Source organism: Chiloscyllium plagiosum, unplaced genomic scaffold (assembly GCF_037043375.1).
Source record: "Chiloscyllium plagiosum isolate Xiang-an unplaced genomic scaffold, Cpla_swu_hap1 HiC_scaffold_26, whole genome shotgun sequence".
NCBI lineage: Eukaryota > Metazoa > Chordata > Chondrichthyes > Orectolobiformes > Hemiscylliidae > Chiloscyllium > Chiloscyllium plagiosum.
The window spans coordinates 59,014,989-59,032,414 of NW_028270164.1; the positions used below are offsets into that span (position 1 = coordinate 59,014,989).

The 17,426-nt window shown below is 52.7% G+C and overlaps 1 protein-coding gene across 1 annotated transcript; it reads left to right on the top strand.

Moving 5' to 3' along the window:
• Nucleotides 1-1,804: 1,804 nt before the first annotated feature.
• On the top strand, nucleotides 1,805-11,005 carry LOC122563343 (beta-nerve growth factor-like). The gene is made up of 2 exons (XM_087973783.1): nucleotides 1,805-1,941; nucleotides 10,170-11,005. The coding sequence occupies exon 2, from the start codon at nucleotides 10,181-10,183 to the stop codon at nucleotides 10,868-10,870; it is 690 nt and encodes a 229-aa protein (XP_087829909.1). The 5' UTR covers nucleotides 1,805-1,941; nucleotides 10,170-10,180; the 3' UTR covers nucleotides 10,871-11,005.
• The last annotated feature ends 6,421 nt before the right edge of the window (nucleotides 11,006-17,426 follow it).

Genomic DNA, 17,426 nt, shown 5'->3' on the forward strand with positions numbered 1-17,426 from the left:
TATAGGAGTCCATTCTGTGTCCATTCTGCAGCTGTACAGGGCCCTGATGAGACCGCACCTGGAGTATTGTGTGCAGTTTTGGTCTCCAAATTTGAGGAAGTACAGAAGTATGGACTTCTTACCAGAGTTATACAGGACCTTGATGAGACCACACCTAGAGTATTCCATGCAGTTTTGTTCTCCCTAAGAAAGGACACACTTACCATAGAGGGAGCACAGCAGAGGTTCACTAGAGTGATACCAGGGATGGCAGGACTGTTCTGTGAGGAGTGATTAGTCCAATTGGAGCTGTACTCATGACAGCTTAACTGATTGCTCTGTTATTAATTAAAGCACCTCTTTCACATTCTGTCTCAAAGTCATATTTTTACCTAAATTCTCAGTTACTCAATTTGACTTGGTCTGAATCTCACCAGAGGTGTCCATTCTCTCTCTGACCATGTGACCTTGTCAAGCCCAGCAGTGATTGCAGAGATGCTTCCAGTAGTGATAGAGTTTTTTGAATAAGCAACAAAGAGGATTGATGAGGGAAAAGCAGTAGATGAGATCTATATGGACTTCAGTAAGACGTTTGACAAGATTCCCATGGGAGACTGATTAGCAATGTTAGATCTCATGGAATACAGGGAGAACTAGCCATTTGGATACAGAACTGGCTCAAAAGTAGAAGGTGGTGGAGGCCTGTGACCAGTGGAGTGCCATAAGGATCGGTGCTGGATCTTCTACTTTTGTCATTTACATAAATGATTTGGATGCGAGCATAAGTTTGCAGATGACACCAAAATTGGAGGTGTAGTGGACAACGAAGAGGGTTACCTCAGATTACAACAGGATCTGGACCAAATAGGCCAACGGGCTGAGAAGTGGCAGATGGAGTTTAATTCAGATAAATGCAAAGTGCTGCATTTTGGGAAAGCAAATCTTAGCAGGACTTATACACTTAATGCTAAGGTCCTAGGGAGTGTTGCTGAACAAAGAGACCTTGGAGTGCAGGTTCATAGCTCCTTGAAAGTGGAGTCGCAGGTAGATAGGGTAGTGAAGAAGGTGTTTGGTATGCTTTCCTTTATTGGTCAGAGTATTGAGTACAGGAGTTGGGAGGTCATGTTGTGGCTGTACAGGACATTGGTTAGGCCACTGTTGGAATATTGTGTGCAATTCTGGTCTCCTTCCTATCGGAAAGATGTTGAGAGACTTGAAAGGGTTCAGAAAAGATTTACAAGGATGTTGCCAGGGTTGGAGGATTTGAGCTACAGGGAGAGGCTGAACAGGCTGGGGTTGTTTTCCCTGGAGCGTCGGAGGCTGAGGGGTGACCTTCTAGATGTTTACAAAATTATGAGGGGCATGGATAGGGTAAATAGACAAAGTCTTTTCCCTGGGGTCAGGGAGTCCAGAACTAAAGGACATAGGTTTAGGGTGAGAGGGGAAAGATATAAAAGAGACCTAAAGGGGCAACTTTTTCACGCAGAGGGTAGTACGTGTATGGAATGAGCTGCCAGAGGAAGTCGTGGAGTCTGGTACAATTGCATCATTTAAAAGGCATCTGGATGGGTATATGAATAGGAAGGGTTTGGAGGGATATGGGTCGGTGCTGGCATGTGGGACTAGATTGGGTTGGGATATCTGGTCTGCATGGACGGGTTGGACCAAAGGGTCTGTTTCCGTGCTGTACATCTCTATGACTCGATGTACAAAGACACCCAGAGCCCTCTGGGTCACAGCACCCTCACTATCAGACAATGCTGCAGGGAATGATGCAGGAAACCACCACACTAGTTAACACCTGTGCTCTCTGTTTTGTAGATACCTTCCAATTCATCTTGTGTTTACATGATCAAGTCGACATGAGGGTCCAGTATTAAATCTTCAGAAAGTCAATGTATATAACAGCCATTGGATTAGCATCATCTACATGTTTTGTTAAATTTCAAACATTTTAATAAGGCAAGTAAAATGTCACTTACATTTTGAGAAACGTTGCTGTTAATGGTTTACTATAAACCTCATATCTAGGTAGATGCAGGGTGAAATTACCCTGTGTATACACAGGGAGCAGGGCGCACAGGGTGGGGGAGGTGTGTACACAGTGAGCAGGGCGCACAGGGTGGGGGAGGTGTGTACACAGTGAGCAGGGCGCACAGGGTGGGGGAGGTGTGTACACAGTGAGCAGGGCGCACAGGGTGGGGGAGGTGTGTACACAGTGAGCAGGGCGCACAGGGTGGGGGAGGTGTGTACACAGTGAGCAGGGTGCACAGGGTGGGGGAGGAGTGTACACAGTGAGCAGGGTGCACAGGGTGGGGGAGACGTGTACACGGTGAGCAGGGTGCACAGGGTGGGGGAGGAGTGTACACGGTGAGCAGGGTGCACAGGGTGGAGGAGGTGTGTACACAGGGAGCAGGGTGTACAGGGTGGAGGAGGTGTGTACACAGGGAGCTGGGTGCACAGGGTGCTGGGTGCACAGGGTGGGAGTGGCGTATACACAGGGAGGAGGATGTACAGGGTGAGGGAGGTGTATACACAGGGAGCAGGATGTACAGGGTGAGGGAGGTGTATACACAGGGAGCAGGATGTACAGGGTGAGGGAGGTGTATATACAGGGAGCAGGATGTACAGGGTGAGGGAGGTGTGTACTCAGGGAGCAGGATGTACAGTGTGAGGGAGGTGTAAACACAGGGAGCAGGATGTACAGGGTGAGGGAGGTGTATATACAGGGAGCAGGATGTACAGGGTGAGGGAGGTGTATATACAGGGAGCAGGATGTACAGGGTGAGGGAGGTGTATATACAGGGAGCAGGATGTACAGGGTGAGGGAGGTGTGTACTCAGGGAGCGGGGTGTACAGGGTGAGGGAGGTGTATACACAGAGAGCAGGATGTACAGGGTGAGGGAGGTGTATATACAGGGAGCAGGATGTACAGGGTGAGGGAGGTGTATATACAGGGAGCAGGATGTACAGGGTGATGGAGGTGTGTACTCAGGGAGCGGGGTGTACAGGGTGAGGGAGGTGTATACACAGGGAGCTGGACATACAGTATGAGTGAGGTGGATACACAGGGAACAGGGTGTACAGCGTGGGGGACGTGTATACACAGGGAGCAGGGTGTACAGGGTGTGGGAGGTGTGTACACAGGGAGCAGGGTGTACAGGGTGGGGGAGTTGTGTACACAGGGAGCAGGGTGTACAGGGTGGGGGAGGCGTATATACTGGGAGCAGGCTGTTCAGGGTGAGGAAGGTGTATACACAGGGAACAAGGTGTACGGGGTGGGGAGGTATATACACAAGGAGCAGAGTGTACAGGGTGAGGGAGGTGTATGCACAGGGAGCCGGATGTACAGGGTGAGGGAGGCGTACACACAGGGAGCCGGATGTACAGGGTGAGGGAGGCGTACACACAGGGAGCAGGATGTACAGGGTGGGGCAGGTGTGTACACAAGGAACAGGGTGTACAGGGTAGGGGAGGCGTATATACAGGGAGTAGGGTGTACAGGAGAAGGGAGGTATATACATAGGGAGCTGGGTGTACAGGGTGGGAGTGGCGTATACATAGGGAGCTGGGTGTACAGGGTGGGAGTGGCGTATACACAGTGAGCAGGGTGAGGGAGATGTATACACAGGGAACAGGCTGTACTGGGTGAGGGAGGTGTATACACAGGGAGCAGGTTGTCCATGGTGGGTGAGGTGTGTACACAGGGAGCAGGGTGTAGAGGGTGAGGGAGGTGCATACACAGGGTGTACAGAGTGAGGTAGGTGTATACACAGGGAGCAGGCTGTACTGGGTGGGGAAGGTGTATACACAGGAAGCAGGTTGTACAGGGTGGGTGAGGTGTGTACACAGGGAGCACGGTGTACAGGGTGAGAGAGGCGTATACACATGGTGCAGGGGTTGCAGGGTGTACAGGGTGAGGGAGATTTATACACAGGGAACAAGGTGTACAGGGTTAGATAGGTGTATACGGACGGAGCAGGGTGTACAGGGTGAGTGTGGTGTATACATAGGGAGCAGGATATACAGGGTGAGGGAGGTGTATACACAGGGATCAGGGTGTAAAGGATGGGGAAGGTGTATACACAGGAAGCAGGTTGTACAGGGTGGGGGAGGTGTATACACAGGGAGCAGGGTGTACAGGATGGGAGAGTTGTATACACAGGGAGCAGGGTGTACAGGGTGGGGGAGGTGTATTCACAGGGAGCAAAATGTACTGGGTGAGGGAGGTGTATACACAGGGAGCAGGCTGTACTGGGTGGGGGAGGTGTGTACACAGGGAGCACGGTGTACAGGGTGAGGGAGGTGTATACACAGGGAGCACGGTGTACAGGGTGAGGGAGGTGTATACACATGGTGCAGGGGGTGCAGGGTGTACAGGGTGGGGGAGGTTTATAGACAGGAAGCAGGGTGTACAGGGTGGGGGAGGTGTATAGACAGGGAGCAGGGTGTACAGGTTGGGGGAGGTGTGTACACAGGGAGCAGGGTGTTCAGGGTCGGGGAGGTGTATACTCAGGGAGCAGGGTGTGGGAGGTGTATACACAGGGAGCAGGGTGTACAGGGTGGGGGAGGTGTATACACAGGGAGCAGGGTGTACAGGGTGGGAGAGTTGTATACACAGGGAGCAGGGTGTACAGGGTGGGAGAGTTGTATACACAGGGAGCAGAGTGTACAGGGTGGGAGAGTTGTATACACAGGGAGCAGCGTGTACAGGGTGGGGGAGGTGTATTCACAGGGAGCAGGGTGTACAAGGTGAGGGAGGTGTATAGACAGGGAGCAGGTTGTCCATGGTGGGTGAGGTGTGTACACAGGGAGCAGGGTGTAGAGGGTGGGGGAGGTGCATACACAGGGTGTACAGAGTGAGGGAGGTGTATACACAGGGAGCAGGCTGTACTGGGTGGGGGAGGTGTGTACACAGGGAGCACGGTGTACAGGGTGAGGGAGGTGTATACACAGGGAGCACGGTGTATAGGGTGAGGGAGGTGTATACACATGGTGCAGGGGGTGCAGGGTGTACAGGGTGGGGGAGGTTTATAGACAGGGAGCAGGGTGTACAGGGTGGGGGAGGTGTATAGACAGGGAGCAGGGTGTACAGGTTGGGGGAGGTGTGTACACAGGGAGCAGGGTGTACAGGGTCGGAGAGGTGTATACTCAGGGAGCAGGGTGTGGGAGGTGTATACACAGGGAGGAGGGTGTACAGGGTGAGGGAGGTGGAGATACATGGTGCAGGGTGTACAGGGTGGGGGAGGTGTATAGACAAGGAGCAGGGTGTACAGGGTCGGGGAGGTGTATACTCAGGGAGCAGGGTGTGGGAGGTGTATACATAGGGAGCAGGGTATACAGGGTGAGGGAGGTGTATACTCAGGGAGCAGGGTGTGGGAGGTGTATACACAGGGAGCAGGGTGTACAGGGTGGGGGAGGTGTATACTCAGGGAGGAGGGTGTACAGGGTCAGGGAGGTGTATACTCAGGGACCAGGGTGTGGGAGGTGTATACACAGGGAGCAGGGTGTACAGGGTGGGGGAGGTGTATACTCAGGGAGGAGGGTGTACAGGGTCAGGGAGGTGTATACTCAGGGACCAGGGTGTGGGAGGTGTGTACACAGGGATTTGGGTGCGCAGGGTGGGGGAGGCGTGTACACAGGGAGTAGGGTGGGGGAGGTGTATACACAGGGAGCAGGGTGTACAGGGTGGAGGGAGTGTGTACACGGGGAGCTGGGTGCATAGGGTGGGAGTGGCGTATGCACAGGGAGCAGGATGTACAGGGTGAGGGAGGTGTATACACAGGGAGCAGGATGTACAGGGTGAGGGAGGTGTATACACAGGGAGCAGGATGTACAGGGTGAGGGAGCAGGATGTACAGGGTGAGGGAGGTGTATACACAGGGAGCAGGATGTACAGGGTGAGGGAGGTGTATATACAGGGAGCAGGATGTACAGGGTGAGGGAGGTGTATATACAGGGAGCAGGATGTACAGGGTGATGGAGGTGTGTACTCAGGGAGCGGGGTGTACAGGGTGAGGGAGGTGTATACACAGGGAGCTGGACGTACAGTATGAGTGAGGTGGATACACAGGGAACAGGGTGTACAGCGTGGGGGACGTGTATACACAGGGAGCAGGGTGTACAGGGTGTGGGAGGTGTGTACACAGGGAGCAGGGTGTACAGGGTTGGGGAGTTGTGTACACAGGGAGCAGGGTGTACAGGGTTGGGGAGGCGTATATACTGGGAGCAGGCTGTTCAGGGCGAGGAAGGTGTATACACAGGGAACAGGGTGTACAGGGTGGGGAGGTATATACACAAGGAGCAGAGTGTGCAGGGTGAGGGAGGTGTATGCACAGGCAGCCGGATGTAGGGTGAGGGAGGCGTATACACAGGGAGCAGGATGTACAGGGTGGGGCAGGTGTGTACACAAGGAGCAGGGTGTACAGGGTAGGGGAGGCGTATATACAGGGAGCAGGGTGTACCGGAGAAGGGAGGTATATACGTAGGGAGCTGGGTGTACAGGGTGGGAGTGGCGTATACACAGTGAGCAGGGTGAGGGAAATGTATACACAGGGAACAGGCTGTACAGGGTGGGGGAGGTGTATGCACAGGGAGCAGAGTGTACAGGGTGAGGGAGGTTATGCACAGGGAGCAGAGTGTACAGGGTGAGGGAGGTGTATACTCAGGGAACAGGCTGTACAGGGTGAGGGACGTGTATGCACAGGGAGCAGAGTGTACAGGGTGAGGGACGTGTATGCACAGGGAGCAGAGTGTACAGGGTGAGGGAGGTGTATGCACAGGGAGCAGAGTGTACAGGGTGGGAGTGGCGTATACACAGGGAGCAGGATGTACAGGGTGAGGGAGATTTATACACAGGGAACAAGGTGTACAGAGTTAGGTAGGTATATACGGACGGAGCAGGGTGTACAGGGTGAGTGTGGTGTATATATAGGGAGCAGGGTATACAGGGTGAGGGAGGTGTATACACAGGGAGCAGGGTGTACAGGGTGGGGGAGGTGTATACACAGGGAGCAGGGTGTACAGGGTGGGGGAGGTGTATACACAGGGAGCAGGGTGTACAGGGTGGGGGAGGTGTATACACAGGGAGCAGGTTGTACAGGGTGGGGGAGGTGTATACACAGGGAGCAGGGTGTACAGGATGGGAGAGTTGTATACACAGGGAGCAGGGTGTACAGGGTGGGGGAGGTGTATTCACAGGGAGCAGGGTGTACAAGGTGAGGGAGGTGTATAGACAGGGAGCAAAATGTACTGGGTGAGGGAGGTGTATACACAGGGAGCAGGCTGTACTGGGTGGGGGAGGTGTGTACACAGGGAGCACGGTGTACAGGGTGAGGGAGGTGTATACACAGGGAGCACGGTGTACAGGGTGAGGGAGGTGTATACACATGGTGCAGGGGGTGCAGGGTGTACAGGGTGGGGGAGGTTTATAGACAGGGAGCAGGGTGTACAGGGTCGGGGAGGTGTATACTCAGGGAGCAGGGTGTGGGAGGTGTATACACAGGGAGCAGGGTGTACAGGGTCGGGGAGGTGTATACTCAGGGAGCAGGGTGTGGGAGGTGTATACACAGGGAGCAGGGTGTACAGGGTGAGGGAGGTGGAGATACATGGTGCAGGGTGTACAGGGTGGGGGAGGTGTATAGACAAGGAGCAGGGTGTACAGGGTTGGGGAGGTGTATACTCAGGGAGCAGGGTGTGGGAGGTGTATACACAGGGAGCAGGGTTTACAGGGTCGGGGAGGTGTATACATAGGGAGCAGGGTATACAGGGTGAGGGAGGTGTATACTCAGGGAGCAGGGTGTGGGAGGTGTGTACACAGGGAGTTGGGTGCGCAGGGTGGGGGAGGCGTGTACACAGGGAGTAGGGTGTGGGAGGTGTATACACAGGATGTACAGGGTGTGGGAGGCGTGTACACGGGGAGCAAGGGGCGCAGGTTGGGGGAGGCGTGTACACGGGGAGCAGGGGGCGCAGGTTGGGGGAGGCGTGTACACGGGGAGCAGGGGGCGCAGGTTGGGGGGGCGTGTACACGGGGAGCAGGGGGCGCGGGGTGGGGGAGGCGTGTACACGGGGAGCAGGGGAGCAGGGGGGCGCGGGGCGGGGGAGGCGTGCACACGGGGAGCAGGGGGCGCGGGGTGGGGGAGGCGTGCACACGGGGAGCAGGGGGCGCGGGGTGGGGGAGGCGTGTACACGGGGAGCAGGGGGAGGCGTGTACACGGGGAGCGGGAGGGAGGCGTGTACACGGGGAGGAGGCGTGTACACGGGGAGGAGGCGTGTACACGGGGAGGAGGCGTGTACACGGGGAGGAGGCGTGTACACGGGGAGGAGGCGTGTACACGGGGAGGAGGCGTGTACGCGGGGAGGAGGCGTGTACGCGGGGAGGAGGCGTGTACGCGGGGAGGAGGCGTGTACGCGGGGAGGAGGCGTGTACGCGGGGAGGAGGCGTGTACGCGGGGAGGAGGCGTGTACGCGGGGAGGAGGCGTGTACGCGGGGAGGAGGCGTGTACGCGGGGAGGAGGCGTGTACGCGGGGAGGAGGCGTGTACGCGGGGAGGAGGCGTGTACGCGGGGAGGAGGCGTGTACGCGGGGAGGAGGCGTGTACGCGGGGAGGAGGCGTGTACGCGGGGAGGAGGCGTGTACGCGGGGAGGAGGCGTGTACGCGGGGAGCGGGGGGGAGGCGTGTACGCGGGGAGCGGGGGGGAGGCGTGTACGCGGGGAGCGGGGGGGAGGCGTGTACGCGGGGAGCGGGGGGGAGGCGTGTACGCGGGGAGCGGGGGGGAGGCGTGTACGCGGGGAGCGGGGGGGAGGCGTGTACGCGGGGAGCGGGGGGGAGGCGTGTACGCGGGGAGCGGGGGGGAGGCGTGTACGCGGGGAGCGGGGGGGAGGCGTGTACGCGGGGAGCGGGGGGGAGGCGTGTACGCGGGGAGCGGGGGGGAGGCGTGTACGCGGGGAGCGGGGGGGAGGCGTGTACACGGGGAGCGGGGGGGAGGCGTGTACACGGGGAGCGGGGGGGAGGCGTGTACACGGGGAGCGGGGGGGAGGCGTGTACACGGGGAGCGGGGGGGAGGCGTGTACACGGGGAGCGGGGGGGAGGCGTGTACACGGGGAGCGGGGGGGGAGGCGTGTACACGGGGAGCGGGGGGGGAGGCGTGTACACGGGGAGCGGGGGGGGGAGGCGTGTACACGGGGAGCGGAGGGGGAGGCGTGTACACGGGGAGCGGGGGGGGGAGGCGTGTACACGGGGAGCGGGGGGGGGGAGGCGTGTACACGGGGAGCGGGGGGGGGGAGGCGTGTACACGGGGAGCGGGGGGGGGGAGGCGTGTACACGGGGAGCGGGGGGGGGGAGGCGTGTACACGGGGAGCGGGGGGGGGAGGCGTGTACACGGGGAGCGGGGGGGGGAGGCGTGTACACGGGGAGCGGGGGGGGGAGGCGTGTACACGGGGAGCGGGGGGGGGGAGGCGTGTACACGGGGAGCGGGGGGGGAGGCGTGTACACGGGGAGCGGGGGGGAGGCGTGTACACGGGGAGCGGGGGGGAGGCGTGTACACGGGGAGCGGGGGGGGAGGCGTGTACACGGGGAGCGGGGGGGGGAGGCGTGTACACGGGGAGCGGGGGGGGGAGGCGTGTACACGGGGAGCGGGGGGGGGGAGGCGTGTACACGGGGAGCGGGGGGGGGGAGGCGTGTACACGGGGAGCGGGGGGGAGGCATGTACACGGGGGGGGGAGGCATGTACACGGGGGGGGAGGCGTGTACACGGGGGGGGAGGCGTGTACACGGGGGGGGAGGCGTGTACACGGGGGGGGAGGCGTGTACACGGGGGGGGGAGGCGTGTACACGGGGGGGGAGGCGTGTACACGGGGGGGGAGGCGTGTACACGGGGGGGAGGCGTGTACACGGGGGGGAGGCGTGTACACGGGGAGCGAGGCGTGTACACGGGGAGCGGGGGGGAGGCGTGTACTACACGGGGAGCGGGGGGGGAGGCGTGTACACGGGGAGCAGGGTGTACAGGGTGTCCAGGGTGGGGGAGGTGTATACACGGGGAGCAGGGTGTACAGGGTGGGGGAGGTGTATACACGGGGAGCAGGGTGTACAGGGTGGGGGAGGCGTGTACACGGGGAGCAGGGTGTACAGGGTGGGGGCTTGTGGCAGTACTTGCTTTCAGCCTCTGATGGGGGTTCCTTTCATTCCCCAGGTGAATGAGTGATGTCCACCATTTGGTGTTTCCTCATTGTTTCCGTCCGGGCCACCCTGGCTTCACCACCGATTGACAGCACCATGTTAACGTTACCTTTCAGCCCAGGACAGTTGAAGCCCACATCCCCCTCTCGCAGCATTCCGGACACTCAGCTCCTTGCCCAGGGGGTACTACTGAGTGTGAGCACCGTGCAACCCCTCACCGTTGAATTGGACGTGTTCCGGAACCGTCCGGTCCATTCCTCTCGAGTTCATTTTCAGAGTCAGGGTCTGGGCAAACCCCCGGCCAGCGCCGGCAGCACTTGGCCGCTGCCCAGTCACCTGAGTCCCCGCCTGAAGAGGCACACCCAAGGGACGCAACACCAGGGTCAGTTCTCCGTCTGTGACAAGGAGAATCGATGGGTGCTGGACAAAAAGGTGGCCTTGGACATTCGTGGCCGTAAGGTGGACGTACTGTCCCATTTCTACGTGAACGGAACTCTGGTGAGGCAGATGTTTTACGAGACCACGTGCAGGAGGAGGAAGCCCACACGGCAGGGCTGTCGGGGCATCGACTATCGCCACTGGAGCTCTCACTGCGACACCACGGACAGTCACGTTCACGCCTTGGTGCTGGACAACAATCACACCCGGTGGAACTTCATCCGGATTAGGACAGCGTGTGTCTGTGTGCTCACCAGGAAAACCTGGCTACCATGACCCAGCAGCAGCTCGCCCACCCTACCTCAGTGTAAATTATTGCCCTAACTTATACCAACTGCATGGTGATATTTATATTCTGACAATTTATCCTTAATTTATTAAAACATTTTGGAAAAGATCCACGTGCATTGATTTTTCAGCCCCCCGTGTCACACTGCCCTGATTTATAAGTCTTTGCTGCTTTATTTAATCTCTGGTCTTCCCTAACTCCAGTGTGCAGCTTCAGTCCGTCTGAGCTCCTTACATGATAACCAGCCTCCAAATCACATCCGATTATGCAGAGATTGAGGACGGACTCTCCTAAACCGCAGTGAGAGGCTTAAACTTTCATCAGATTAATACAGAGCTAGGAAGGTATAGTTTGCAAAAGTATATCGGAAAAATCAAATCAAAGGTTTGATGGTGAAACAGTGACAAAATAAAAACAATCTTCAAAATGTAATAGAAACAGAGAATGCGAGAGAAACTTAGTAAGCCTGGCAGCATCTGTGGAGAGAAAAATATTAGTGTTTCAAGTCCAGTGACCCCAAATACCACATTCTGTTGACAGATAAAAATCATGCTGGGAAGAGATTGCTGCCTGGCTAGGCAGCGTTTTAAACACGTGAACACCTTAAACAGGCTTCCGATGCCGGTTAATAGATGGAAAAAACAAACCTTGGATGATTTGGTCATGGGGGAAAGAGCACCTATTGGTAAAAATAAATAAAAGAAGGATATAAAATGATCCTTTTTCTTTCCCTCACCTTTAGTGTGGCCTTGCTGGGGAATTGAACATAATTTGAGTAATTGGAAACACTGGTGATTTAATCTATGAACTGGTGGTTCATAGACTAGAAACACCATGAATAGTTTGGTGATGGAAAGCTGCTTGATTGTGTATGATGACACTTCCAGATATTAAAAAAACAACTACAATAAGGTGAATAGGAAGCTAATAAAGAGCATAGAACATAGAACATAGAACATAGAAGAATACAGCGCAGTACAGGCCCTTGGGCCCTCGATGTTGCGCCGATCCAAGCCCACCTAAACTACACCAACCCACTATCCTCCATATACCTATCCAATGCCCTCTTAAATGCCCATAAAGAGGGAGAGTCCACCACTGTTACTGGCAGGGCATTCCATGAACTAACGACTCGCTGAGTGAAGAACCTACCCCTAACATCTGTCCTATATCTACCCCCCCTTAATTTAAAGCAAGGAAATAGAAATGACAGAAAGTCATCCAGTAATCGGAAAACAGATTCTAACAGTTTCTCAAGTGTCTACACAATTTTCTTTTGAAATATTTCACTGTCTCCACTTCCAACCTCCTGTGTTTTAATCATTACCATTCATAGTATAAGATTTGTTCTTCATGTTTCTCCAGCACCTCCTGCTCAAACCCTTCTGTCCTCTAGACCTCATATCAGCAACTCACAGAAACAACCTCTCTTTGTCAATCTTATCCATATTTCTACTCATCTTGTACACCTCGATCAAAAATTTGTGTTTACGCCTTTATGTTAACTGCTGATCTTTTCCCATACTCTTCTTTTCCAGCCTTATTTTTCTTAACGTCCCCCCACAACATATTGTATTTCTCATGGTTTATGCATGAAGAAGTCATCTAACATGGGTCATCCATCCACTTTTTTAGTTTACATATGTTTAGAAACAATTCAGAGAAGGTTCATGGGATTCACTGCTAGGATGAAGGCCTTATCTTATGAAGAAAGATTGAAAAGGTTGGGCCTTTGGAGTTCAGTAATTGCATTTAAAACATAAAATCCTGAAATGGCTGTATTGGGTGAGGGTGAGGATGAGGATGTTTCCTCTTCTGAGAGAAATTAGAACAAGGATAAGAATTATTAGTTTAAGAATAAGAGGTCTCTCTTTCAAGACTGAGATAAGGAGATTTTTTCTCTCTCAGGAACTTATTAGAATGTAGAATACTTTTATGATCTCTACAGTTCAGGTAGAGGCCATTTGGCCTGTTGAGTCTGCACGGACCCTCTGAAGAGCATCTCACCCACCCATCCCTCCATCCCATCCCAGCACTTCCCATGGCTAATCAACATAACCTGCACAGCCCTGGATACCACAGGGCAATTTAGCATGGCCAATCCATCTAACCTGCACATCTTTGGACTGTGAGAGGAAACTGGAGCACCCAATGGAAACCCACACTTTCACGAAGAGAACATGCAAGCAGCACACAAACAGTCACCCGATGCTGATATCAAACCCGGGTCGTTGATGCTGCAAGGTAGTAGTGGAGCCACCGTACCATCCAGAAGATATTGAAGGCTGGGTGTTGAAGTTTACTCAAGGCTCAGTTTGGTAAATGTTTGAGAGATTAGTGAGTTAGTGGTTAAGGTGGGCTGGGTCAGGGAGAATGCAGGGAAGTGGAGCTAAGACCACAATCTGATCAGCTACCATCTTATCAAAAGGTTCAAAGAACTGAATTAGTCTACTCCTGCTAAGTGCTATGTTCCTAGATTCTCTATCTCCCTCATCATCTGTGGACCACAGAATTTAGTTCCCCTGCCTTTCTCTCTTGTTGGGAGGTACATTGTCTGGACATCGTTTCCATAACAATCACCCATTGTTCTATTCCAGTTTCTCATGCCAGTCTTTGGTTCCATTTGAATCCAGTTAAACTTCTTCACATCACATTCATATAATCAGACAGTACAAAAGACATTGACTCGTACACCCCAAAATACACTACAATCTTAAAAAGTCCCAATTTCCTGCACTAGATCCATAGCTTTGAATGTTATGATCTTCAAGTGCACATCCAAGTACTTCTTAAAGGTTTATCTTCTCAGGCAAACCTTTCTTGTTAATTTATGCCCCATGTCATTGACCATCCAACTAAGGGAAACAGCTGGTTTCTATTCACCCTGTCAATGCCCCTCATAGTCTTGTACATCTCTAACAGGTTCACCCCTCTATAAAACATCCATGCTCAAAAGGAAACAACCCAAGCTTACCAAGCACTGCTCATAGCTAACGTGTTTCATCCCAGGTAACATGAAAACTTGAGGAGCAGGAGCCAGTACAGGCTCAGTCAGAGCAGCAGTGGCAGAGGACTGGATCATGCTCAGTCAGTGTGGGAGTGGGAGATGATTGGAGTAGATGGAACATTTTCGGAATCCAGAAGCAGAGCTCTTGAAGTGATATCTAAGTTCAAAAAGTGATGCAGGGCAAGAAGTTTGGCTACTTAGGAACAGCTTTAGGGACTGAGAGACTAGTACTGGCAGGGAGACACGGTGTGGTTCTGGTGAGTAGTGGGTAAGGTTGAGTAATCTGTTCCTGGTTTATTGTTTGTAGTTGCTAAGGCAATGGCAGGAGGACTCACCCTTGTACAATACTCTTCCTGTAGTATGTGGGAAATCAGGGACACTTCCAGTCTCCATAGTGACCACATATACAGGAAGTATGTTCAGCTGCAGCTCCTAATTGACCACATGGAGGAGCTGGAGCTGCTGATGGACTTACTATCTGGCATCCGTGATGCTGAGGAAATCACGAATAGCACAGACACAAAAGCACTGGTTGACCACCAGGAAGGGATCAGGATTAGAGTGGTGCTGGAAAAGCACAGCAGGTCAGGCAGTATCCAAGGAGCAGGAAAATCGCGTTTCGGGCAAAAGCCCTTCATTAGGAATCTGATGAAGGGCGTTTGCCCGAAACATCAATTTTCCTGCTCCTCAGATGCTGCCTGACCTGCTGTGCTTTTCCAGCACCACTCTAATCTTGACTCTAATCTCCAGCATCTGCAGCCTTCACTTTCACCAGGAAGGGATGTCTCAGAGAGACTACAGGGCATTCTGAAGGGGAGAGTGAACAGCCTAGCGGTCATGGTACATGTCTGTACCCACGACATGGGTAAGAAGAGACATGAGGTCCTGCAAAAGGAATTTAGAGAATTAGGGAGTAGGTTAACAAGGAGGATGACTAAGGTTGTGAACTCCAGATTACTTCCGGTGCCACATGCTACTGAGGATAGGAATATGAAAATAGAATTAGAAGTAGAATTAGGTTTCTTGTCACATGTACCCAAGTACAGGGATACATGAGGACAGCAAAAATTGTATAAAGTCGCAATTTCTGATGCTATCTTAGGTACAAAGCTATCTAGGTACAAAAACCCCTTAGATATGAATTAGAAAAATGAAAAATGTAACTAAAAGATCAGCATCATGGTTCTTATAAAGCTAGGTATAAAGATACAAAATCCTGGGTATAAAATAAAGACAAATTAAATAAAGACAAAGGGTTGGTTAAATAAAGACAAATAAAGGTAAAGACAAATAAAGGTAAAAGTTCAGCATTAAAGTATTTCTAAAGTTGTGAGTCTACGCTAGGCTTCACCTCGAGCCCGTGAGTCTGCCCCAGGCTGGGCTTCCTTGAGGCCAGTGCGAGCTCAACTCTCCACCACCGAAGCCTTCGGAGAGAGGTCAGGTGAATGTTAAAGAGGAGTGGTGTAGAGGGAGGGCTTTGGATTGTTGGGACAGCTTCTGGTGCATCTGGGACCAGGACAAGCTGGACAGGTTGTAGCTGAACCAGAATGGAATAGAATCATTGCTGGGAGGGTTGCTCATGCTGTTAGGGAGGTTTTAAACTAATTTGGCAGGCAAGGTCCAATCAGATATAAAAGGAATGCTAGGACAGTCCAGTAGATGGAGGAGACATGCACAGGAGGTCGAGAAAGCTAAATTGTCTCTATTTTAATGCAAGGAGACTGACAGGTAAGGCAGATGAATGTCAAGTGTTAATCAGTACATTGTAGGAATGCTGAACATTGTTGCAACCACTGAGACATAGTTGAAGAAAGGCTCAACATTCCAGTGTGTAGACATTTCAACCAGGATAGTGGGTATATAAGAGAGGTGGGGGATTGCATTATCACTATCACTGCGTAATGATGGAGAAAGCCATAGAAGGGTCTCCAAACGAGGCCATTTGGGTAGAGCTTAGAAATAAAAAAGGGTTGGTTACTTTGTTGGGATTATACTAAAGGATTTCCAACAGTCAGAGGGAGATATAGGAGCAGATATGTCAGCAAATCACAGAAAGTTTTGAGAGAAATAGTTATATTTGTAAGAGATTTCAAGTTTGTTACATTAACTGGGTCCACCTTAGACAGGGTGGAATTTTTGGAGTGCACCCAGGAGGGCTTGTCGTGCCCCTATTTGGACAGTGCTGCTCGAGATGGGGCTGTAGGAGATTAATCCGAGGGAATGAAGCCAGTCAAAAGGTTGAAGTTTCAATGGGCGAACATTTTGGGGATAGTGACCATAACCCTGTAAGTTTCAAAGCCGTTATGGGAAGTGCAGAAGTTAAGTGTCTATATCTAGGGAATACTGATTTCAATATCCGTCCATGTCTAGACTGGGAGCATCTACTTGCATTTAAATTGACATTTGGAAAGTGGGAGTCAGGTAAAAGCCTCCACAGCTATCTGTGTCTTCTATGACCAAGCCTAATTTGTATCCAAATTACCAACTCACCATGGAACCCATGTGACTTAACCTTCTGGACCAAGAAGGGATCTTGTCAAACGCTTTGATGAAGTCCACGTAGTCAACATCCACTAATGTATCCCCATCAATCATCTTCGTCACTTCCTCAAAAAATTTAATCAAGTTTGTGAGACAAGATCTCCCCTGCAGAAAGCCATGCTGACGATCACTAATCTTCTCCAAATGCGAATAAATCCTGTCCCTAAGAACCTTCTCCAATAATTTCCCTCCCACTGAATTAAGGCTTATTGTCCTACAATTTCCTGAATTATCCCCGTTGCCCTTCACACTGAATATTCTCCAAACTTTGTCTTTTGCTCAACATGGTACAAACAACTCGAACAATTTGTATTTGTGTTTGTGAAAAATTTGCAGCAATCTTCAGTCAGAAGTGCCAAATGGACGATCCATCGCGACCTTCTCCTGTGGCTCCTTAACATCATAAATACCAGCCAATTTGATTCACTTCCACACGGTATCAAGAAACAGTTGAAGGCACTGGATAGTGGAAAGGTTATGGGTTCTTTCAACATTCCGGCAATTGTGTTGAAAATGTGTGCTCCAGAACTTGCCTTTCCCTTATCTAAGCTGTTCCAGTAAAGGTACAACACTGTCATATACCCAACAATGTGGAAAATTGCCCAGGTATGTCCTTTACACAAAAAGCAGAACACATCCAACGCAGCCAATTACTGCTCCATCAGCCATTGTAAAGTGATAGAAGGTGTCATTAACAATGTTATCAAACGACATCTGCTCAGTAAGAACCTGCTCAGTGATGCTCAGGTTGGGTTCAGCCAGGGCCAACCAGCTCCTGACCTCATTACTGCCTAGGTTCAAACATGGACATGTGTTGCTGGAACAGCGCAGCAGGTCAGACAGCATCCAGGGAACAGGAGAATCGACGTTTCGGGCATAAGCCCTTCTTCAGGAAGGGCTTCCTGAAGAAGGGCTTATGCCCGAAACGTCGATTCTCCTGTTCCCTAGATGCTGTCTGACCTGCTGCGCTTTTCCAGCAACACATTTTCAGCTCT